Source organism: Muscardinus avellanarius (genome assembly GCF_963383645.1).
Source record: "Muscardinus avellanarius genome assembly, chromosome: 3".
NCBI classification, from domain to species: domain Eukaryota; kingdom Metazoa; phylum Chordata; class Mammalia; order Rodentia; family Gliridae; genus Muscardinus; species Muscardinus avellanarius.
This window is the reverse complement of record NC_137788.1, coordinates 118,939,003-118,964,309: the sequence shown is the minus strand read 5'-3', so window position 1 is coordinate 118,964,309 and position 25,307 is coordinate 118,939,003. Positions and strand designations below refer to the sequence as shown.

General features: G+C 44.9%; 1 protein-coding gene across 1 annotated transcript in view; it reads left to right on the top strand.

The window, feature by feature from the left end:
- FCGR1A (Fc gamma receptor Ia) overlaps positions 1-24,486 on the top strand; it is a gene marked incomplete at both ends in the record, with an annotated part of 28,060 nt that extends 3,574 nt beyond the window's left edge. Inside the window, 9 exons of the mRNA XM_080691614.1 lie at positions 3,713-3,828; positions 4,016-4,103; positions 7,165-7,285; positions 11,274-11,358; positions 11,504-11,524; positions 13,627-13,881; positions 20,052-20,303; positions 21,863-22,147; positions 24,227-24,486. Of these exons, the coding sequence (XP_080547740.1) occupies positions 3,713-3,828; positions 4,016-4,103; positions 7,165-7,285; positions 11,274-11,358; positions 11,504-11,524; positions 13,627-13,881; positions 20,052-20,303; positions 21,863-22,147; positions 24,227-24,486 (1,483 nt within the window). The remainder of the gene's footprint in view (positions 1-3,712; positions 3,829-4,015; positions 4,104-7,164; positions 7,286-11,273; positions 11,359-11,503; positions 11,525-13,626; positions 13,882-20,051; positions 20,304-21,862; positions 22,148-24,226) is intronic.
- Positions 24,487-25,307: the final 821 nt, after the last annotated feature.

Here is a 25,307-nt window from a genome sequence, read left to right as displayed (position 1 = left end):
ACACGCTCTGCACTCTGCGCCTCTACTGTCTCTTCTCTCATTTCCAAGACTACCTGCTGGCTCCTTAGTCAAATGTCTTTATTTCCACCAAATTACCAATAATCCCTGATATGAGGAATCCAACTGTCCTCTTCACTCCCCCATCAGACTTAGAAAAAATTTCAACATTAAACAAACAAACAACAACAATAAAAACCCCTGTGGCCTATTTAGAAGTGGGGAAGACGATGGGGAGAAGACAGGAAGAGGTTGGGGGACGCAGCTCTGTTCCTCCTGTACTTCCCTATCCCTTGGTCAAGTCATTTTCATAAATTTCTTTAAGATCCTGTTCAAGCCGGGCGTGGTGGCGCACGCTTGTAATCCCCGCGCTTGGGAGGCAGAGACAGGAGGATCGCACAGGTTCGAAGCCAGCCGCGCGCGCTGGCTTAGGAGACCCTGTTTCCAAATATAAAATGTAAAAAGAGGTCTGGGAGTGTAGCCCGGAGGTAGAAGGGCTTCCAGGAACCCCAGTACCACCAAAAAAAAAAAAAAAAAAAAAGGATCCTGTTCAAGAGGACCTCTTGATTTTTTTCAGCTGACTCCAACTACTCCTCTATGTTTCTGTTCCTATTTATACAGAGCTTGAAACACCCTATCATATTCTCATTCTTCCTCTCTCTCTCTCTCTCTCTCTCTCTCTCTCTCTCTCTCTCTCTCTCTCTCTCTCTCTCCAATACTAGGGATGGAACCCAGGAGCATTCTACCTCCAAACTACACTCCCAGCCCTATTTTTTATCCTTTATTTTGAAAAAGGGTCTCACTGAGTTGTAAAGAGCCTCACTAAGTAGCTGAGGCTGTGTGCAAACCGAGATCCTCCTGTCTCAGCCTCCCAAATGCTGGATTACAAGGGTGAGCGACCACACCCCGCTTATTTTTTTTTATTTTGAAACAGGATCTGATAAAGACCTCACTAAGTTGACAAGGATCTCACTAAGTTGATAAGGATCTCATTAAGTTAATAAAGATCTTACTAGGTAGCCAAGACTGTTCTTTTTTTTTTTTTTTTTTTTTTTTTTGCAGGTTTGGGGATGGAACCCAGGGGCATTTGACCTCCAAGCTACACCCCCTGCCCTATTTTTTATTCTTTATTTTGAAACAGGGTCTCACTAAGCTGCAGAGGGCCTCACTAAGTAGCTGCGAACCTCGATCCTCCAGTCTCAGCCTCCTGAATGTTGGGATTACAAGCGTGCGCCACCACGCCCAGCTTCCAAGACCGTTCTTAAACCAGTTATTCCCTTGTCTCAGCCTCTGAAGTACTGAGACTATAGGCATGTGCTACTGTGCCCAGGTTCAGTCTCCTTTTAACATACCTTGGAAGAAAATAATGTCAGTAATTTTTAATTGCTATGTGGTTTTCAAGAATCCCTACCTTAGCATCAAGAGGCAGGTTACAAAGCCAGGTGTGGCCTTCCAAATACTGGAATTACAGGCCTGCATCACCACACTTGGCTCAAAAACTGAGCTCAAGTCTGTGACCCAGCCTGGACCTAGTTTGACTTCTCAGAAAGAACACTATGATTACCTGTCCATAGCTCTTGTCTTTCAGAAAGCCATGATGACTCCCAGACTCAGTGTGTGGGACAGCCCTCCAGGTCCTCCTCTTCTGTTAAAATTTCGTCAGGAAAACTTGGGGAAAGAACTCTCTCCATCATTTGAACTTCATCAAAAGATCAGTATGTGCCAGGCACGGTGGCACACACCTGTAATCCCAGTACTTGGGAGGTTGAACTAGGAGGGTCACAGGTTTGAGGACAGCCTCAGCATCTTATTGAGACCCTGTTTCAACATAAAAAATAAAATAGGGCTGGAGATGTAGCTCAGATGTAGAATGCCCCTGGGTTAAGTCCCTATTACCACAATAAATAAATAAGTAAAACAAAATATAAAATAAAAAGGGCTTGAGGCACACAAAAAATCAATATGTTAATATTTCAACCATCAGTATTTCTTGAAATAATCTATTCCTTCTGTAGCTAACAAATCTAAAGTGTATAAACTTGGGAAATTGGATTCTCCCAAACACTGATTGCAAAAATTATTGACCTTTTCTATATGCTATATCTCTTTAAATACTTTATGTATCTTATAAACAAATGATATTATTACAATGATTACAAGACTTCATTAACTCAATAAATATACCATGATAACATAAAGAGCTACAAAGGACTAACTAACTCCATAGATCAAAGTTTGTTGTTTTGTTATCTTTATCTTGATTCTGCCCCATTAATTTCTCTTTTCTCTATTTTTTATTCTGATTCTGATTTCTTTTCTGAATTAGGATTCTACCTAACCTACAAGTTAGATAATTTCTTAGAACCATTAAGGTGCCAGCTTGAGACTGGAAATTTAAGATTTAAGATCAGAAATGATAAGTCGGGCGTGGTGGCGCACGCTTGTAATCCCAGCGCTTGGGAGGCTGAGATAGGAGGATCGAGCAGGTTCGAAGCCAGCCTCAGCTACTTAGTGAGGCTCTCAGCAACTTAGTGAGACCCTGTTTCAAAATAAAATAGAAAATAGGTCTGAGAGTATAGCCCGGAGGTAGAAAGTCCCTGGGCTGCCGGGCATGGTGGCGCACGCTTGTAATCCCTGCGCTTGGGAGACTGAGACAGGAGGATCGCGCAGGTTCGAAGCCATCCTCTGCTGGCTTAAGAGACCCTGTTTCCAAATAAAAATATAAAATGGGTCTGGGAGTGTAGCCAGGAGGTAGAAGGCCCCTGGGTTCCATCCCCAGTACCACAAAAAAAAGAAAGAAGGAAGGAAGGAAGGAAGGAAGGAAGGAAGGAAGGAAGGAAGGAAAGTAAAGCCCCTGGGTTCCACCCCAGAACCAAAAAAAAAAAAAAAATCAGAAATGAGGGACCTGGATATAATTTTTGGGGTGCTGGGGGTTGAACTGAGGGGCATTCTACCTCCAAGGTATGCCCCCCAGCCCAATTTTTTATTCTTTATTTTGAAACAGGGTCTTACTAAGTCACAGAGGGCCTCATTACGTAGCTAAAGCTGGCTGCAAACTTGCAATCCTCCTGTCTCAGCTTCCCAAGTACTGGGGTTACAAGTGTGTGCCACCATGCCCATTTTTTCATTTTGTTTTTTTGTAGTACTGAGGATGGAACCCAAGGGCATTCTACCTCTGAGCTACACTCCTACACTCCAGCCCTATTTTATTATTTATTTATTTATTTATTTATTTATTTATTTATTTATTTGCAGTACTGAGGATGGAACCCAAGGGCATTTTACCTCTGAGCTACACCCTCAGCCCTATATTTTATTGTTTGTTTTGAAACAGGGTCTCATTGAGTTGAAAAGGGCTTCACTAAGTAGCTGAGGCTGGCTACAAACCGCGATCCTCCTGTCTCAGCCTCCCAAATGCTGGGATAACAAATGCCCACCACCACACCTGGATTATTTTCTAAATTTTGAAACAGGGTCTCACTAAGTTGCTGAGGCTGGTCTCAACCCTGCAATCCTCCTGTCTCAGCCTCCCAAGTACTGGTATTACAAGATACACCAACCACACCTGGCCTTTTACATATATATATATATGCCACACAGGCCAGACTCAACCATCGTCTGACCAAGCCTGGGCCAAATGCCCTCTCAGACCCTGGAAAGACAGGACGGATTTGTGAGCAGTGACCACAGCCCTTTTCTTACTGATCTCTTGTAGGAGGCTCCTTGACTTGCAGCAGGCTACCAGTGGGCAGTTTCTTACCTGCCCCCTGGTTCTGCAGAGCCATGGAAATTTCTACATTGCCCTCTTCCCTGAGGGCACAACTACAGAGAGTACTTAGCTACAACTCAAAGTTGGCCCCTTCACGGAATCGCAACCCACCTCTTGATGTGGTCTCAGCCACGTCGATGTCACCTTGGGATCCTGGCTGTGGGGACAGACAGCCGGCTCATCTTGCCTCTCTTGTGCGTATAGCACATCAGCCGTCTTGATTCCTTTGAGCTCGTGTCTCCTTACTAGAGGGTTTTATGGAGGTTAACAAGACCACCTGCCGTGTACTGCTGTGCAGGGATTTCGTGACCACGGGACGAGAGTGCTGCGCAGGGTGGTAGGGCCAGCGAGGTCACAGGTACCTTGGAGAGAAGACAAAAGGGTCTCCCTGGCTGGCGGGAGTCCTCCTGTGGTCCTGAGTGCTCATCAGAGCTGGAGGCTGAGCACCGACAAGGGAGGACTGAGAGCAGGCACTCCCACAGCGCTCTCATTGCTAAAATGTGTCCCAACTGATAGGACAGCCTCTTAAAACCAGACGCTGTCACGGAGCTCTACTTTTGTGGGTCTGCCCACTCTGAACGTCTGATGCCTTGCTTGTCCTCATCCTGGCTCAGGAAAGAAGCCTCTCTGCTGCTCCAGTGATTCCAGAGCCGTCACACCTGCCTGCGCTCCCAGCACTCTAAGGGTTAACACAGATGCTTTAGCCAAATACTTGGGAGGCTGAGACAGAAGGAGCATAGGTTCAGAGCCAACCTTGACAACTTAGCGAGGCCCTCTGCAACTTAGTGAGACCCTGCTTCCACATAAGAAATAAAATTGAGCCGGGCGTGGTGGTGCACGCTTGTAATCCCAGCATTCGGGAGGCTGAGACTGGAGGGAGGACCGCAGTTCACGGACAGCCTCAGCTACTTTGTGGGGCCCTCTGCAACTTAGTGAGACCCTGTTTTCAAAATAAAGAATAAGAAGCCGGTCGTGGTGGCGCTTGGGAGGCAGAGACAGGAGGATCGCGCAGGTTCGAAGCCAGCCGCGCTGGCTTAAGAGACCCTATTTCTAAAAAATAAAATAGGTCTGGGAGTGTAGCCTGGAGGTAGAAGGGCTTCCAGGAACCCCAGTACCACCACCCCCCAAAAAAAAAGAATAAAAAATAGGGCAGGGGGTATGTAGCTCAGAGGTCAAATGCCCCTGGGTTCCTCCCCAAACCCGAAAAAAAAAAAAAAATTGGGCTGGGTATTTAGCTTAGAGGTGAATGCCTCTGGGTTCAATCCCCAGTACCACACACAAGTAAATAAATTAATTAATTAAAAAGGACTGGGGTATAATTTAGAGGTAGAATGCTGCTAGATTCAATCCCTCGTACCATACCCCTTACACACACACACACACACACACACACACACACACACACACACAATTTTCTGACAACTGCTATTGTAACTTGTCAAGTACATATATTAGACTCCTTGCTCTGTGTATAAAAGAGATTGTGAATTCAACTGACAGAGTTTGAGTAAAACTTCCAGTAAAGAAAAAAAGTCATGCGTGAGGTCTCTGGACCAGTTGAAAGTGAAAATGTATCATGAAAATGTATTATGAAACTCCTGAGTCACATGCTTTCACTAGAAATGCTCTGAAATTGTTAGTGGACAGTCCTCTGTGCAGGGTACTGTCACATGTTAAAAAAAAAGTGCTAACGGAGCAAATTTCCTTGACATCTGCTACCGGTGGATTGGCCAAAACTTGTGCTTATGGCCTCTAATGTCTAAAGTTTCACTATATGAATGATGTCTTGCCAGGCTTGGTAGTGCACACCGGGGATCCTAGTACTTGGGAGACCGAGACAGGAGGATTACAGGTTCAAGGACAGCCTCAGTAATTTGGCAAGAACCTTCACCAAAATAAAAAGTATAGGTCGGGTATGGTGGTGCACACTTGTAATCCTAGTACTTGGGAGGCTGAGACAGGAAGATCGCAGGTTGGCTGCCAGACTCAGCTACTGAGTGAGGTTCTCAGCAACTTGGTGAGACCCTGTTTCAAAATAAAGAATAAAATAGGGCTGGGGGTGTAATTTGGAGGTAGAATGCCCTTGGGTTCAATCCCTAGTACCTCAAAAAATAAATAAGATAAAAGAGGGCTGAATGTATATAAATCAGAGGTAGAATCTCCCTAGATTAAATCTCCAACACATTACCCCCCAAAAAAGTGATATCTTATTGGTTGGCAAGTCAAAAATTGTAATTTCAACAGAATCCTCAAAAAAATTCAGTAGCTTGCTTGCCAGGCAAAGTTTCTTGGGGACTGTACCAATGAATTTGCAATAACCAATCCCTCTGGCAGCACAGAGAAAAAACAAAATAGAAACCAAGATGACTGTCTCTTACAAGGTAAAGGACTCTGTATTTCAGATCTAGAAGCCACCATGCATGCAAGACTTGCAACTCCTGCCAAAGTTTGGCCCATTTATTTTGTAGTAAGTCAATATGAATAATGTAAGATTTGAAATGTTACCTTAATTATAACTTATTGCAATATGAAACTTATTATTATTAAATTTCCCTAAAAGAGACAGAGGTTTATTGAGAAATTGGGTGATACAATAACATAGTTCTCCACTAATGTCCTTGTCAAAATAAAGTGATGAGCAAAATGAAAATTAAATTATGAATCTGGATGTGGTGGCGCAGGCCTGTGATCTCAGTACTTGGGAGGTTAAGACAGGAAAATAGCAGGTTTGTCAAAAGAACCATGAATTGGTTCTAGCAGCAAAAAAATGAAAGGAGAAAGACCCTGTTTCAAAATAAAAATAAAATAGGAAGGGGGGAGTGGGAGAGGGCACCAAGCACAGTCTGAATGTATGCCATTTTCAATATGATCCACATAAAAATAAAAGAATAAATAAAATAAATAAAATAAAATAGGGCTTGGGGTATAGCTCAGAGGTAGAATGCCCCGGTTTCAACTTCCAGTACAAAGAAAGAGAAAGAAAGAAAGAAGGAAAGGAAGGAAGGAAGGAAAGAAGGAAGGAAGGAAGAAAAAGGAAGGAAGGAAAGAAAAGAAATGACAGGGTCTCACTAAGTTGCTGAGGGCCTAAGTTGTTGAGGCTGGCCTTGAACCTGTGATTCTCATGTCTCAGACTTCCAAGTACTGGGATTACAAGCATGTGCCACCACACCCGGTTTAACTGTATCTTAAGCGAGGTCTTTCCTGAGTTCTATCTTATTATCTTAAAGTATAGCTATAAAGAGAAGTCTCTCCTCTTTGTCCCTTTTGACTACAAGAAGCCTTTCTTCACCCTCTGAAAAGTAAGAAGACATATAAGATCCCCTGCCTCACCAAGTGCTAAGCCACCACAAAGATAAAAAATTTCCTCTCTTAACCTCACACCCTCCCTTACTGCCCAGGCCTAATTTCCCCAAAGCAGACATGCCTTTGAATCTCAGTTCCCTTCCCTTTCACGGGATAACGCTGCTCATCTCCTGGGAAAAGATGGCTGAGTTACAGTGTAGAAAGACGCCTGCTCAGGTTAATTAGCAAGAATTATGCTTCTATTAAACGCTGCCGGCAGGCCGCTGCTGCACCCAGCCAGGTGTTGAGGTAGTTTGCCCATCGGTGTGCCGTGTGCTATTTTTCTTTGTGTGTGGTACTATGGATTGAACCCAGAGACAGTCTATGCTGAGCTACACCACCAGCCCTATTTCATCTTTTAATTTGAAACAGGGTATCACTAAGTTACTGAGGGTCTTGCTAAATTGCTGAGGCTGGCCTGGAGCCAGAGATCCTCCTGTCTCAACCTCCCAACTACTGGAATCACAGGCCTGAGCCACCACTCTCGGCTCCCATGAACTTTTTTTGGTTTTTGTTGTTGTTCTTGTTGTTGTTTGGTACTGGGGATTGAACCCAGGAATATTCTACCTCTGAGCTACACTCCCACTTTTAGATCATTAACTTGTAGATCATGAGGAAGTTACTTGACTTCTTTTAGCTTTATTCATCTCAAGCACAGACTAGAAATGTTTTTAGCCAAGATGAATTTGCTCTCCTTTTTATTACTGTCTTTTTCTGTTTGTTTGTTTGGTTTTTGTTGTTGTTGTTGTTATTGTTTGGTAGTGCTGGGGATTGAACCCAGGGACATTCTATCCATACCCCTAGACTGTTTTTTTTTTTTTTTTTCAGTACTGGGGATGGAACCCAGGGGCATTCTACCTTTGAGCTACACCCTCAGCCCTATTTTTTATTCTCAGGGTCTCACTGAGTTGCAAAGGACCTCTCTAAGTAACTGAACTGGCCATGAACTGTGATCCTCCTGTCTCAATCTCCTGAATGCTGGGATTACAAGCGTGTGCCACCACACCCAGCTCAAACCTAACTTTTATATATGCACTGGAAAACAAAAATTCATGTGACTCACTGTATTGCAATATTTGCTTAATATTTGGGTGGTCTGGAAATAGAACCCATAATATTTACAAAGTATACAAATGCACACTCTTAGGAAGAAATCTCCCAAGATCTGTAGAGACGAATATGATAAGACTATGCAACATATGGAGAGTTATGAAGGACAGGCAAAATAATTGAATAGATATGTTAAGTTTACAGTTTATAAGACTGTGTCATTCAGATACAAACCCTTTCCAAGTTCATTTACATACTCAGTGTAATTCTGATCTAAATCCCAAACCAGGCGTGGTGTTGCACGCTTGTAATCCCAGCATTCGGGAGGCTGAGACCGGAGGATCGCGGTTCGCAGACAGCCTCAGCTACTTAGTGAGGCCTCTGCTACTCAGTGAGACCTGGTTTCAAATTAAAGAATAAAAATTAGGGCAGGGGATGTAGCTTGGAGGTAGAATGCCCCTGGGTTCCATCCCCAGACCCGCAAATAATAATAATAATAATAATAATAATAATAATAATATCCCAACAAATATTAAGAAATCTGATAAGCTGATTCAAATAGATATTAAAAAACCCAAGAAAAATCACGGCAGTCCTGAAGGGATGTTATAAAACCGTAGTAGTAGACAATGGTATTAGAACAGTGACAAGCAAATTCCTAGTGGAACATCATAGACTCTAGAAAAATATAATTTATGATAGAATTGGAAGTTCATTCTGAGAAGTAATTATTAAGGTTTTTAAATGTTGCTGAGAGCCAGGTGTGGTGGCGCACGCTTGTTATCCCCGCACTTGGGAGGCTGAGACAGGAGGATCGCGCAGGTCTGAAGCCAGCTGCGCTGGCTTAAGAAACCCTGTTTCCAAATAAAATATAAAATAGGTCTGGGAGTGTAGCCCGGAGGTAGAAGGGCTTCCAGGAACCCCAGTACCATCCCCCCCAAAAAAATGTTGCTGAGACAATTGGTTATATATCCTGGGGGAGGGGGATTGGATACCTGCATCATACCATGTAGCCATGTAATTTATAGATAGATTTTTATAGATAGATTTTTTTTGAACCTGAGATCCTCCTGTCTCAGCCTCCTAAGTATTGGGATTACAAGTGTGTGCCACCACGCCCAGTTTGCAGATAGATTTAAGTGTAAAATGCAAACATTTAAAACTTTTAGAAGAAAATATTTTGAGATAGGCAAGAACTTCATAAGGAAGATGAAAACACTAACCTAAAAATTATTGATAAATTTATTTACATCAAAATTAAGAAGTTTTGTCTATGAAAAGATGACATAACAAAGTGAAAAGTTACAAATCAGGAAAATATAATTTCAACACAAATAATTGAGAAGGGTTTGTATTCAAACTAAATTTTCAAACTTCTACAAATCTATAAGAAAAGCACAAAAGTACACAAAATGAGCACAAACAAATAAAAGCTACAAACAGATATTTCATTGAAAAATCTGCAACTAGTGAGTAAACAAAAATGTTTAACTTAGCTGGGTGTGGTGGCGCACGCTTGTAATCCTAGTACTTGAGAGGCTGAGACAAGAGGATCACAGGTTCGCAGCCAGCCTCAACTACTTAGTGAGGCCCTCTGCAACTTAGTAAGACCCTATTTCAAAATAAAGAATATAAAACAGGGCTGGGGGGATTAGCTTGGAGGTATAATGCTCCTGGGTTCAATTCCAATACCACACAAAAAAAGTGTTTAACTTTATTAGTAGTCAGAGTAATTAAAATTAAGATTACTATAGCCGGGTGTGGTGGCACATGCTTGTAATCCCAGTACTTAAGAAGCTGAAACAGGAAGATTGCAGGTTCATGGCCAGCCTCAGCAACTTGTGAGGCCCTCTACAACTTAGTGAGACCCTGTTTCAAAATAAAGAATAAAAAATAGGGCTGGAGCTGTAACTTGGAGATAAAATGCCTCTGTGTTCAAGCTACAAAAAAAAAAAATGAGATTATGAATACTATTTTATAGCCACAAATTTGAGGATGTAGACTAAAAAGTGTTGGCAATAGATTTAGCAAAATAGAAATCTTTATATACTGCTGGTGGTAATATAATCTATATGGCCACTTAAAAATTAACATCATCTTATAAAGTTAAAAATTCACATATCTCTCTCTCTCTCTTTTTTTTTTTTTTTTTTTTTTTTTTTTGCGGGTCTGGGGATGGAACCCAGGGGCATTCTACCTCCAAGCTATGCTCCTGCCCTCTTTTTTATTCTTTATTTTGAAACAGGGTCTAAGTTGCAGAGGGCCTCACTAAGTAGCTGAGGCTGTCTGTGAACCGTGATCCTCCAGTCTCAGCCTCCCAAATGCTGGGATTACAAGCATGAGCCAGCACACCTGGCTAAAAATTCACATATCTCTAAAATCTTTGTTTTTGACAGATACTTTCACTGAGCATAGAATTTCAAGTTGACAGATTTTTTTCTGTACTTTCATCGTTTCCACTGAGAAATCTGATGTCATCTGTATACTTATTCCTCAGCATATAACATGCCCCTGCTTCCTGCTGATTTTGAGATTTCTTTATCACTCATTTTCTGAGTTCAAATAAGCAAGCATTAGCCGGCATAAACCAATTATAAAAGCAGAGTTTTATCATATTACTGCCTCAAGAGATAAAACTAAAGAGGGAGAATATAATTGAGATCAAATGTCGTGAAAATGTTAGCCCTCTCCTGGATTCTGCGAGTTTATAACCCAAGGCAGAGCTTCAGACTGAGAGAGACGGGCTAAGGGCCATGAGAGAGGGACACGCCTCACCAAGTAGGGATAGATTTCCCAGAAAAGGATCACGATGAAAATGGTTAGAAAAGCAATTTCCTTCCTCTTTTCTAATCTTGGCCCCAGAACCCCAGCAGAACCTCTTCAATGTCTTGCTTGTTACAGATTCCGCTGCTCTCGCCGGCTTGGAGGTATCATGTGGCTCTGGACGGTTCTGCTTTTTGGGGGTGAGTTGGGCTTGGGGGCACCCGAGAGGGATGATCTGGCAGTGGGGAGTCAATCATCTCTGTCTTCTTTCATACACTGGGCCGGAATTTATGAGTATGAAGACAAGTGTGCCTGGGCTTTCATAGTTTATTGATGCTTATTATATAAAAAGGGTGGGAAGGGGGACCCCGAGGTAGCAGAGAGACCCGAAGTCCCATATCAAGAGAAAGCGTCATCCGTAACCATCATGTCTGCTGGTATTTGACGCGGGAAAAGAGGAACAGAGAGAACCCGACAGCCCTGAACAGATGCCTGAGAGTCGACATGAATCCTGTCTCCTGATTCTCCCCTTCTCCCCACCTCCCACTGAAACACTGATGTCTCTTCTCTGGTCTCTTGCAGTTCCAGTTGGTGGTCAAGTGGGTGAGTGACCTCTAACTCAAACTCTCTCTTATGCTATTGTCCTACTTCATATATATATATATATATATATATATATATATATATATATATATATATATATATTTTTTTTTATGGTGCTGGCGATGGAACCCAGAGGCTTTCTGCCTTCGGGCTACACTCCCAGACCTATTTCCTATTTTATTTGGAAACAGGGTCTCACTAAGTTGCAGAGATCCTCACTAAGTAGCTGAGGCTGGCTTCAAACCTGTGCGATCCTCTTGTCTCAGCCTCCCAAGTGCTGGGATCACCACGCCCGGCTCAGTGTCCTACTTCAAAAGGGCGAGTCCTAGCCGGGCATGGTGGCACATGACACTAATCCCAGTACTTGGGAGACTGAGACAGGAGGATTATAGGTTGGAGGCCAGCCTCAGCAATTTAGGGAGACCTCTCAGCAACTTAGTGAGACTCTGTTTCAAAATAAAAAATAAGCCAGGTGTGGTGGTGCATGCTTGTAATCCCCACGCTTGGGAGGCGGGGACAGGAGGATGGCGCAGTTTCGAAGCCAGCCTGGCTGGCTTAAGAGACCCTGTTTTCAAATAAAAAATATAAAATAGGTCTGGGAGTGTAGCCTGGAGGTAGAAGGGTTTCCAGGAACCCCAGTACCACCAAATAAATAAATAGATAATAAAAAATAAAAGAGTGGGGGTTATAGCTCAGAGGTAGACCCTTGGATTCAATCCCTAATACAAAAAAAAAAAAAAAAGATGGGCCCCTGAAGAAGAGAGTATAAACAGGAGAGAAGAGGATAGATAGGAAAATAAATTGTAACTTACGTAAAATTGATTTTTAAGAAAGCCCTAATTTTTAACGTTTTTTCTTAAGGTTATCTGAATGTGCCCCGATTGCTCTGCTAAATGCCTAAATGTATGTGTAGGAGCAGAAAATGACCAGAATTGCAAAAACAGCATCTCTGCTGGGTTTTCTGGTAGCCCCAAAACCATTCCAAGAAAGCAAAATCTGTCTTTGTTCCCTTAGAGACAGCCAGGCAGGTACTGAGGGCTTCAGAGGGAGGCATCTGAGCCTCTGTTTTCAGTGCAGAAGCACAGGAAGGTCTGTGTTTTAATTCTCAGGAGACAGTATAGCCCGAGGATGAGGAAACTGATCTACTTGCCAGAGTTTACCTTTTTTTTTTTTTTTTTTGTAGTACTGGGGATGCAAACCAGGGGCATTCTACCTCCGAGCTACACTCCTATTTTTTATTCTTTATTTCAAAACAGGGTCTCACTGAGTTGCAAAGGGCCTAAGTAGCTGAGGCTGTCCACAAACAGAGCATTCTGTCTCAGCCTCCCAAATGCTGGGATTACAAGCATTCATCACCACGCCCGGCCTGTTTGCCACAGTTTAAAACCCTGAGGCTGTAATCCCAGTACTTGGGAGGCTGAGACAGGAGGATCACAGGTTCGCGGCCAGCCTCAGCAACTTGTGAGGCCCTTTGCAACTTAGTGAGACTCTGTTTCAAAATAAAGAATAAAAAAGGGCTGAAGGTGTAGCTCAGTGGAAGAACAGGACCACCAAAATAAATACCCCACTTCTTTGCTTACAAACAGGGAGACCTCAATCAGTGGTGGTTTTATTTTCATGAACCCCAAGTTCCCGATTAGTAAACTGGGATTGACTAAGCAGAGCTTTTTAGAGCAGAGTGGAGATGCTGAAAGGCTGGCTTTTGTAGGTTCCACTGACCTATTTTTAAAACGAATTTTTTTTTTTTTTTTTTTTTTTTTTTTTTTTTTTTTTTTGCGGGTCTGGGGATGGAACCCAGGGGCATTCGATCTCTGAGCTACACCCCCTGCCCTGTTTTTTATTCTTTATTTTGAAACCAGGTCTCACTGAGTTGCAGAGGGCCTCACTAAGTAGCTGAGGCTGTCCGTGAACCGCGATCCTCCTGTCTCAGCCTCCCAAATGCTGGGATTATAATTGTGTGCCACCATGCCTGGCTAAAACTAATCTAAATATGCAAATTTCCTTGTGCTCTCTATGAAACCTTACCAATCACGCAGAGCCCTTCCTCACCACTTGCTTCTGTGTGTGTTGTTGTTGTTGATTTTGTTCTCATCCCCCTGCAGACCCCACAAAGGCAGTGATCACCTTGCAGCCTCCCTGGGTCAATGTGTTCCAAGGGGAATCCGTCACCTTGCAGTGTGAGGGGACCCAGCTGCCTGGGAACAGCTCCACGCTGTGGTCTCTCAAAGGCACAGCCTTTCAGACCGCGACCCCCAGATACAGCATCCCTGCGGCTGACGCCCAGGACAGTGGTGAATATAAGTGCCAGACACATCTCTCTGCACCTAGTGACCCTGTGTGGCTGGAGATCCACAGAGGTAAGTGGAGCTCAGAGATGGTCTGCAAGTCACAAGCTCGCCTCCGGTTGCCTTTTCTCGTGCGTGTGTGTGTGCATGCGTGTGTGTGTGTGTGTGTGTGTGTGTGTGTGTGTGTGAGAGAGAGAGAGAGATTTGAGGCAAAGTCTCAGCTCTAAGTTCCTGCCAGGTGAAATTAAATCAATATACTCAATATTGAGGGCCTGTGTGCCAACAGCACCCAACTGAGCCAAGCTGTGAGTGAGGTGTCCAGAGAAAAACTCACACTCCCAGCTTTTAACATGATTCAAAATTCACACCAATAATAAATAATAATTCAAATGTGTAATGATGAACAGTGAGAAGGCTCCCACCCCCAAAATGCACTCACCTTCTACAGAAGCAAAGCTGTTCATATATATAAGCTTTTCCTTTCTTTTTATAGTACTGTGGGTGGAACCCTGGGCCTTGTGCATGCTGGATATCCTCAGCCCTATGAATGAATTAAAAATAAAAACAGCCAGGCATGGTGGCGCAGGCTTGTAATCCCCGCGCTTGGGGGGCGGAGACAGGAGGATCGCGCAGGTTGGGAGCCAGCCTCGCTGGCTTAAGAGACCCTGTTTCCAAATAAAAAAATATAAAATAGGTCTGGGAGTGTAGCCCGGAGGTAGAAGGGCTTCCAGGAACCCCAGTACCACCAAAATAAATAAATAAATAAATAAATAATAAATAAATAAATAAATAAATAAAAAATAAAAACCCTGTGATTGGTAGACTATTGTACACAATGTCTTATATCTTTTAGTGTGTAAGGTACTGAGGTCAGAGGCATTCTGCCTGTACACCCTCAGCCCTCTTAAATTTTTATTTTGTTTTGTTTTGAAACAGGATCTCACTAAGTTGCTGAGGCTGATCTTGAATGTGATCCGCCTGTCTCAGCCTCCCATGTTTATGCCACTGTGCCCAGCTAACGTCTATCTTATATTTTGTGTGTGTGTGCGTGCGTGTGTGTGTGTGTGTGTGTGTGTATGGGGCTTGAACCCAGGAGTATTTTGTCTCTAAGCTGCACCCTCAACCATGTTTTTATTTTGAAACAGGATCTCACTAAGTTGCAGAGGGCCTCACAGAGTTGCTGAGGCTGGCCGCGAACCTGTGATCCTCCTGTCTCAGCCTCCCAAATTCAAGGATGTACCACCACATGTGGCTTTACATTTTACTTTTATCACTTAAACAGAGGTGTGTTTATATCAATAGAGCTGTCCTGTTTTTGTTTTTGTTTTTGTTTTTTGGTGGTACTGGGGTTCCTGGAAGCCCTTCTACCTCCGGGCTACACTCCCAGACCCATTTTATACTTTTTATTTGGAAACAGGGTCTCTTAAGCCGGTGAGGCTGGCTTCGAACCTGCGCGATCCTCCTGTCTCCGCCTCCCAAGCGCGGGGATTACAAGCGTGTGCCACCACGCCCAGCTTAGAGCTGTCCACCTAAATGCCTACTTAATGCCTGTACTATGATTAATTTAATCATAATTATGATCATCATTCTGCCTATTAATACTTCTGAGGTTTTCCCATTCTTCTACTTTTATGAGCAATACACCAATAAACATACATGTAGTCTGTGGACCATTCTAAAGTATAACTCTAAGAGACTATTCTGGACATGGAATGACGTAAGACTTTAATGAACAGAAACAGGAAAACAAACAGACTCTCTCAGTTTGTTAAGAGATGCAGACTGTAACGTCCAGGGCAAAACGTTTCTTGATTCAGGACAACACACTCAGATGTATGATTTGGTTATTCAGAAGTGGTGAGTTTGGGCTCCTTTGCATCTGGTGATGCAAAGATTAATATACGCCAGAGGCAGAGTTATGTATGTGCGAACTCAGTGGCTTTGGGATGAAATGTGGTTTAGCTGAGGAAGCAATGACTTGTCTGGGGAGGGCTGGGTGCTCCTCACGTGCCCCTCAGGACTCCGGGCCAGTTCTTGGGATGCCGAGGTGAGGAGGATGTGGGAACCGATAAAGCTGTTTCAGAAAGAGATTGTGTGTAGTTTGAGCAGAAATGTTCCATGGGTCAGGTTTTAAAAATGAATTAGGGCCGGACGTGATGGCGCACACTTGTAATCTCCGCGCTTGGGAGGCAGAGACAGGAGGATCGCACGTTGGCTTAGAAGACCCTGTTTCCAAATAAAATAAAAAAAAAAAAGTAAAAATAGGTCTGGAGTGTAGCCCGGAGGTAGAAGGGCTTCCAGAAACCCCAGTACCACCATAAAAAAAAAAAAAAAAAAGAATTAGGACTGGGAGGAGCCCATTGTCTCTCTTATTCTCTTTGGTTGTGAAACTGGGGATTGAACCCTGGAGTGCCCTACCTCTGTGCTACACACTTAGCCCTTTTTTTTTTTTTTTTTTTTTTTTGAAACAAGGTCTCACTAAGTTGCCGAGAGTCTTGCTAAATTGCTGAGGCTGGCCTTGAACCTGTGATACTCCCGTCTTAGCCTTCTAAGTACGGGGATTATAGGTGTGCACCGCAGTGCTTGCGCTCTGTTTTCTTTCTTTATATGAAGTATAACCTACATACAACAAATCCTAAGTGGACATTTCAGTTAATATTCACCATGTAAACCCAGCACCCAGAGCAAGAAGCAGAACATTTCCAGGGCCCCAGAAACTCCTTACCCATTTCTTTTTTTCTTTTCTTTTCTTTCTCTTTGTTTTTTATTTTTTTTTTATTTTTTTTATTTTTTTAGGTACTGGGGATGGAACCCAGGGGCATGCTACCTCTGAGCGACACCCCCAGCCCCATTTTTTATTCTTTATTTTGAAACAGGGTCTCATTGAGTTGCAGAGGGCCTCACTAAATAGTATCTGAGGTTGTCCTTGAACCCTGATCCTCCCGTCTCAGCCTCCCAAATGTTGGGATTACAAGCGTGCACCGCCACGCCCGGCTCTTGCCCGTTTCTAACCACCAGCCCCAATACTAACCTCTAACATCACAGGGTTTGGCCCCTTTTTGAACTCCGTGTAAATGGCTACAGTGTGGTGCAGGACTTACTCTTCTGTGTCTGGTTTCTTTTTCTTCACCATTATGATTGTGAAATTATCCATGTTGTGAAACTGAAGTTGTTAATTCTCATTAGTCATATTATGTAGTTTTCCATCCTACTGATGGATTCCTGGGTTGTTCCCAGTTTGGGCCAGTTACAGATAGTTCAGCTGTGGACATGTCTGTTGGTGCATATATACATTTGTATCTGTTGAAAAATGCCTGGGAGTGGTTATACCTATATTCAACTTTAGTAAATACTGCTACTGGGCGTGGTGGCGCATACTTGTAATCCCAGTCATTGAGAGGCTGAGACAGAAGGATCATGGTTCACGAACAGCCTCAGCTACTTAATGAGGCCCTCTGCAACTCAGTGAGACCCTGTTTCAAAATAAAGAATAAAAAATTGGTTAGGGGGTATAGCTCGGAGGTCAAATGCCCCTGGGTTTCATCCCCAAACATGCCAAAATAAATAAATAAATAAAATAGGGCAGGGGGTGTAGCTCAGAGGTAGAATGCCCCTGAGTTCAATTCTCAGAACCCCCCCCCCGTACACACACACACACACACACACACACACACACACACACACACAAGATAATATTGCTGAACAGGTTTACAAAGTGTTTGTACCAATTTATACTTCAAGAGTATATATATTTTGTGTAGTACTGGGGATTGAACCCAGAGGCATTCTACCTCTGAGCTACATACACCCCCAGCCCTTTTTTTAATTTTTATTTTGAAACAGGGTCTCATTACTTGATGAGTTTGCCCTCAAACCTGCGATCCTCCTGTCTCAGCCTCCCAAGTACGGGGATTTGGGGCGTGTGCAACCACACCCAGCTTTTAAATGGATTTTTAGTGAAGATTAAGAACTGTTGTTAAGCCGGGCGTGGTGGCGCAGGCTTGTAATCCCTGTGCTTGGGAGGCTGAGACAGGAGGATTGCACAGGTTCGAAGCCGGCCTCAGCTACTCAGTGAGGCTTTCAGCAACTTAGTGAGACCCTGTTTCCAAATAAAAAAAATATATATTAAAAAAAAAAAAAAGGTCTGGGAGCATAGGCCGGAGGTAGAAAGCCTCTGGGTTCCACCCCCAGTACCACCAAAAAAAAAAAAAAAGAACTGCTGTTACTACAGTATATTACGCCAATGTTTTGGCTGTTCTCTCGTGTGTGTGTGTGGGGGGGGGTACTGGGAATGGAAACCAGGAACATTCTACTTCCAACTATTCTTTATTTTGAAACAGATCTCACTGAGTTGCAAAGGGCCTCACTAAGTAGCTGAGGCTGGCCTCGAACCTGCAATCCTCCTGCTCAGCCTCCCAAATGCCAGGAGGCTCACAAGCATGTGCCTCCATGCCCAGCTCCTATGCCCTATTTTTAAAAAGTGTTTTGCCAGAGTTATACAAGTGTGAGGATTCAATTACAGTTACATTTATGCTCAGTAACTTCAATTAAGTCTAAGATCAGGGAAATGTAGCTCTTTGCTGGACCCAAGTTCTAATCTCGTGACTTAAAATGGGTGTCTCCTTCCCATTCCAAGGCCATTGTTTGGGTCAACATTCTCACTGCTGTGACCCCCAAATACCTGATGACCACAGCTTAGGGGGAGGAAGACTTATTTGCTCACAGTTCTGGAGATTTCATAGGGGTCAGTTCATGTTAGGCTGGGTCACATCTGCAGAGCTTGGGCATGGTGGCAAGAAACAGAACACATGATCGGTGGGACCCTGTTCACACATCATGGAGGCTGGAAACAGGGAAAGAGATAGAGATAGAGAAATCAGAGGAGGAGGAGCTATGTATGTATACATATTCATATATACCCCAAGGCCACACTCCCAGAGACCCCACCTCAGCAGCCAAGCCCCGCCTCCAACATGGCTGCCTCATCCAAGACATGAAGTCTGGGGGACACGCTAAATCCAAACTATAATAGCCACAAGAACAGAATTGTTTTTGAGTAAAAAATGAGTGGAATATGTCTGCTGAAAAGATGTATCCCACAAATTTTGATATGAAAAACTCTATCGTTTAAAGTTAAATTCTTAAAATTTCCACTGCAATTTTTTTTTGTTTCTCATGAATTATTTAGAAGTTTTTGGAGGGTGGCTTTTTGTTATCAAATCTGACTTCATGGCTTTTTGGTCAGGTTTTGTGTTGAATATGTGACCAATTCCTTGGTATTAGTTGGAAATTGCTTTGTGGCTTAGTTGAGGCTCGGTTTTTATAAGTGTTGTTGCATGTTTGGAAAGGGCATGGATTTTTCTTTTGTATTAGTGTGAGTTTTGGCAGTTCCTGGTGGAGGTGTATCAAAGTCTCCCACCATGTTTTGAATTTAGTGTGTGTGTGTGTGTGTGTGTGTGTGTGTGTGTGTGTGTGCGTGTGTGTGTCTGGGGATTGAACCCTGGGGCATTCTACCCCCAAGCTACACCCCAGCCCTCTTTTATTTTATTTTTTAATTTTGAAACAGGGTCTCACTAAGTTGCTGAGGGACTTTGCTAAGTTGCTGAGGCTGTTCTCAAACCTGCGATCTTCCTGTCTCAATCTCCCAAGTATTGGGATTACATGCAGCAGCACCAAACTCGGCTTTATATTTGCATCTATAAAGCAAAGTGTGGTCATTGAGCATTTCTTGGTTGGGGATGGGAGTAAAGACAGGAAGAGTCTAATGTTGTATTTAGAAGCGCTATGGCAGTACCCTACATATAGCCCTAAAACACCTGCCTTCCATTCATAGGCAAATTCATCCTTTCTTTTGTCCCCCCAAATCCCCAAGAATCATATCTTTATTTAGCCAAACCAACTAGCTTCCTGGGGAAGGGAACAGCAGAGGGCACTTTTTTCATGTGCATTGGGGTCCTCTTAGACTTCTGACCATAGAAACTATCTCCGTTCCAACTAACTTCTGAGATCCGAAAGGGAAATATGAAGCCGTCTGTGCAGACAGTTTCTGGTAGAGATCGCTGGTTCTTCCTAGCAAGGCTAAAGAGATTCGAGGAATGAGTCATAGGCCGCAGATTTAGCAGAGCTCTGAGGAGGGTTTGAACTTGGGAGAAGAAGAAGAAAAGACCGTCCCCAGGGCTGCAGTTTGGTGTCCTGTACTTTCTCCAGGGTGCGCGTACACTTGAGATCCATGTTGTTTTCAGATTGGCTGCTCCTCCAGGTGTCGGGCAGAGTCATCACAGAAGGCAAGCCTCTGGCCTTGAGGTGCCACGGATGGAAAAGTAAGCTCGTGTACAATATGCTTTTCTATCGCGACGGCAAAGCCTTCAAGTTTTCTCCGCGAGATGCCGAGCTCACCATCCTGAGGACCAACGTGAGCCACGGTGGCACCTACCACTGCTCCGGCATGGGACAACGTCGCTACACATCCGCAGGGGTGCTTGTCACGGTGAAAGGTACTGGAGTCGAGGTGTTACAGCGTGATGGTTATAAGGACCAGAGGGGCCATCAGAGGTCATCTGAAGTCCTCTCTTCGATTTATAAATAAATTGCCAGGTGTGGTGGCACATGTCTGCAATTCCAGTGCTTGGGAGGCTAAGACAGGAGGATCGTAGGTTCAAGGACAGTCTCAGCAAGTAGTGAGACTCTCATCAAACTAGTGAGACCCTGTTTCAAAATAAAAATTAAAAAAAAATAGGGCTGGTAGAATGCTGCTTGGCTCAATCTCCAGTACAGAGAGAGAGAGAGAAGGAGGAGGAGGAGGAGGAGGAGGAGGAGGAGGAGGAGGAGGAGGACTGAGTCTAGAGAGGGAATGGCATACTGCAGGCCACCCTGACCAGTGGCTGGGCTAGGACTAGATCTGAGGGCTTTGGGCCCCAGTCCATTGCTCTTGACAGTGTACTGCAGTGTCCCTCAATAATCGAGGGAGTTTATTCAAAGTCAGGGCAGAGATTAAATGCCTGCAACCCCAGTACTTACTTAGGAGGCTGAGAAGGAAGATCGCAGGTTTAAAGCCAGCCTCAGGAACTTAGCAAGGATATCAGCAACTTCGCAAAGCCCTGTGTCTGAGGATTTATCTCAAAGGTAGAGTGGTCCTGGATTCCATCACCAGTGTCCCCCCACACACACCAGTCAGGAAATCACAAAGGTCTATTTCATTGATTCTATTTTAGTTGCAAAGAATAGACTCACTCGAGGAAGCTAGGCGAGTTTTAAATAATCCAATGGAATTTCATGGAAACTCCATAAAGACAGAAACCAGGAAGACACTAGGAATTAGTTGCGTTCTCTATCTTTCCATCTTTCTCTCAGGGACACTGTGGCCTCTGGTTGAACTTCTAAGCTTCTGAAACCTAAGCAGCGGCCTCTGTTCCAGTTTGCACACAGCCCGGGTTCTGTTTCTTCCATCACCTTTCCCTTCTTTTATTTTGTACTGAGGATGGGACCCGGGCGCTACCTCTGAGCTACCCACCCCCCGACCTTTTTATTTATTTATTTTTAATTTTTTAATTTTTTGTGGTACTGGGGATGGAACCCAGGGGCATTCTACCTCCAAGCTACACCCTCAGCCCTAATTTTTATTCTTCATTTTGAAACAGGGTCTCACTGAGTTGCAAAGGGCCTCACTAAGTAGCTGAGGCTGGCCTCAAACCGTGATCCTCCTGTCTCAGCCTCCCAAATGCTGGCATTACAAGCGTGCGCCACCATGCCTGGCTCTCTTATTTTTTATTTACCGTCCAGCCTGGGTGGACCACTGTCAAAGGGGTGTGGTCGGCCAGGGCCTCCCTTACCTCCAGGTGTTCTCAACAGGGTGTGAGCAGACCAGCGCCCTAATTCTGTCTATTGGGAAAGCCCAAGAGTGTCTCTCTGCTGGAAATAGGAACGGTTATGCCCAGGGCTGCATTCTCTTGGGACAGGTTTCCCATGGGGTTGGGGAGAGGGAATGTCTTCCATGAACAGAACCCTGATGCTGAAGCAGACAACCGTGCCCCCTCCCCGCCATCCTTCTCTTTAGAGCTATTTCCAGCTCCGGTGCTGAGAGCCTCCCTGTCACCGCCCCTCCTGGAGGGGAACCAGGTCACCCTGAGCTGTGAGACACAGCTGCTCCTGCAGAGGCCTGCTTTGCACCTCTACTTCTCCTTCTACATGGGCAACAAGGCTCTGATGGAGAGGAACCTCTCCTCTGAGTACCAGATAGTAACTGCTAGAAGAAAGGACTCGGGGTTGTACTGGTGCGAGGCAGCCACAGAAGACAGGACCGTCCTCAAGCGCAGCCCAGAGCTAGAGCTTCGAGTGGTTGGTGAGTGGGGCCGACGGAGAGCGGCTGGCAGGGCAGAGGGCTCCCTTTTCTCCTATGGGGCTGAAGGGTGCTCCAGGGTTTCTTGGCCCAGCCTGGAGGAGAATGTCCATCCCCCCCACCCCACCCCGTGGATGGATGGAATCCAGGGGCATTCTACCTCAGAGCTACATCCCCAGCCCTGTTTTTTATTTTGAAACAGGGTCTCACTGAGTTGCAAAGGGCCTCACTAAGTAGCTGAGGCTGGCCACGAACCTGGATCAACCTGTCTCAGCTTCCCAAATGCTGGGATTACAAATGTGCGCCACCACACCTGGGGCGCTCTCTCTCTCTCTCTCTCTCTCTCTCTCTCTCTCTCTCTCTCTCTAGTACTAGGGATTAAACGCAAGGCATTCTCTACCTCTGAGCTGTACCCCCAGCCCTATTTTTTAATTCCTTTTTTTTGTGTGTGTGTGGTACTAGACCTATTTTTTATATTTTGTTTGGAAAAACACTAAGTTGTTGAGAGCCTCACTAAGCAGCTGAGACTGGCTTCAAACCTGCATAATCCTCCTCTCTCAGCCTCCCAAGTACTGGGATTACAAGCGTGCGCCACCACACCCAGCTTATTTTTTCTTCTTTTTATTTTGAAACAGGGTCTCACTGTGTTGCAATGAGCTAAGTAGCTGAGGCTGTCTGTGAACCGCGATCCTCCTGTCTCAGCCTCCCAAATGTTGAGATTACAAGCGTGCGCCACCACCGTGTCCGGCTTTGTCTCTCTTTCTTTGGTACTAGGGATTGAACCCAGGGCATTCTACCTCTGAGCCACACCCCCAGCCCTTTTTATATTTGATTTTGAAACAGAGTCTTGCTAAGTTGCTGAGAGCCTTTTTAAGTTGCCAAGGCTGGCCTGGACCCAGTGATCCTCCTGTCTCAGCCTCCCAAGTACTGGGATTACAGTGTGCACCACCACGCCCAGCAGGCTGTCTCTTTAAGAAAAGCCTGTGGGCAGCAGTCTCTCCCCTGATTCAGAACTTCACTATTTTCATCAATTTCATTTTCTTTTCCCCCTTCCCTTCATCTCATCTGCCCATCCTCCTTCTTTTCCTTCTTCATTCTGTCATCCCTCCCTTTGTCCCTCCCACTTCCCTGCCCCTCTCCTCGGTCCTCCCCTCCATCTCCCTCCTCAACACTGTGCTGAGCTCCTCCTATCTGCCATCACAGGGTGAGGGTATCAAGACACTGGAGTGCAGGGCTGGACTTATGAGAGGGCGATGTTACGGACTGCACGTGACCACCAAGCGTCTGTATCTGCCCGGGGCGGAGGGACTTGAGCTCCAGAACAAAGACTCTTTGGGAGAGACAAAAGTTAATCTTCCCCAGCCATGGTAGCACATGCCTGTGAAGCCAGAGCTTCAGAGGTTGAGACAGGAGGATCGCAGGTTCGAGGTCAGCCTCTGCAACTTAGTGAGACGCCCAGCAAAACTCTGTTTGAAAATAAAAAATATGAAATAGGGCTGGGGGATGTAGCTTAGAGGTATAATGCCCCCGGGTTCCATCCCTTACATAAAAATAAATAAATCAGCCTGGCATGGTGGCGCACTCTTGTAATCCCCGCGCTTGGGAGGCTGAGACAGGAGGATCATGCAGGTTCAAAGCCAGCCTCAGCTACTTAGTGAGGCTCTCAGCAACTTAGTGAGACCCTGTTGCCAAATAAAGTATAAAATAGGTCTGGGAGTATACCCCGGAGGTAGGAAAGCCTCTGAGTTCCACCCCCAGTTCCACAATAAATAAATAAATAAAATAAATAAATAAATCTTATTTCAAGCATTATAAGGACATAGAGATAGTAGTTGTCTCTGAAACTAAGATCTAAGTTCCCTGACAGGGCCCAGCGGCTCAACTATCCCCAAGAGCCTGCCCCTGTGTGTTTACCACCCAGCCCAGCGGGAGACCTCCGGTCCCGCCTGCCACCGCGCTGACCAGCGCCTGCACTGGGGACAGGAACTTCGTGGCTCCATCGTCTTTTCTCCCAAGCACAGCGCAGTCGGACCCCTCTGTTTTCTAAACCCTATCTCTTCTCTTGGACTTTTTCTGTTTCAGGCCCCCAGCCACCAACTCCTGTCTGGTTTCACATCCTTTTCTATCTGGCAGTGGGAATAATATTTGTGGTGAACACTGTTCTCTGTGTGACGATATATAAAGAAATGCAAAGGAAGAAAAAGTGGGATTTGGAAATCTCTTTGGTTTCTGAAGACGGGAAGAAGCTGACTGCCTACCATCAAAAAGATAAACGTCTCGAAGAAGAGGTGCAGCGTTTGGAAGACGAAGCGCAGGCGCAAGAAGGCACCGAGCTGCAGTAGCCGAGGACAGAGGGCAGGGCAGCCCCGGGGTGGCCGCAGAGCTGGGCCCCCACTCCTTCCTCTGGGGGGCGCAAACCTCCAAAGTTCAAAGACATTACAACCGTGGGTCCCAGGGCATTTACTGTTAAATAAAGCAAATATATGAGTTGCCTTCGATGGAGACAAGGTTGGACATTTGGTAAATCAGAGATGATTCAAAGTGCAACCTACTTACAGTAGATTGTGTGTGTGTGTGTGTGTGTGTGTGTGTGTGTGTGTGTGTGTGTGTGTGGTATTGGGAATTGAACTCAGAGGCCTTTTACCTTTGAGCTACATCCCCAGTCCTTTTTAAAATTTATTTATTTATTTAGTGGGTCTGGGGATGGAACCCAGGGGCGTTTGACCTCCGATCTACACCCCCTGCCCTATTTTTTATTCTTTATTTTGAAACCAGGTCTCACTGAGTTGCAGAGGCCCTCACTAAGTAGCTGAGGCTGTCCGCGAACCGCGATCCTCCTGTCTCAGTCTCCCGAATGCTGGGGTTACAAGCGCGCGCCACCACGCCCGGCAAATTTCTTTCTTTGGAAACAGAGTGTCTTAGGTTACTGAGAGTCTTGCCAAATTACTGAGACCGTCCTCCAAGCTGCGCTCCTCGGGTCTCATGTACTCACATACTGGGGTCACAAGCGTGTGCTGCGCCTGCGCGGTATCTTGTGTCCAGCTTCTGCCGCTCCTTTGAGTGGATGAAACGCAACAAGGAACAGAAAGGCAGGTTGGCGAGCGATCTTGAAATTCCAAAATTGGGTGCAGGCAGTAGGTAGTCCTGTCTGGGCAGCAGCCAA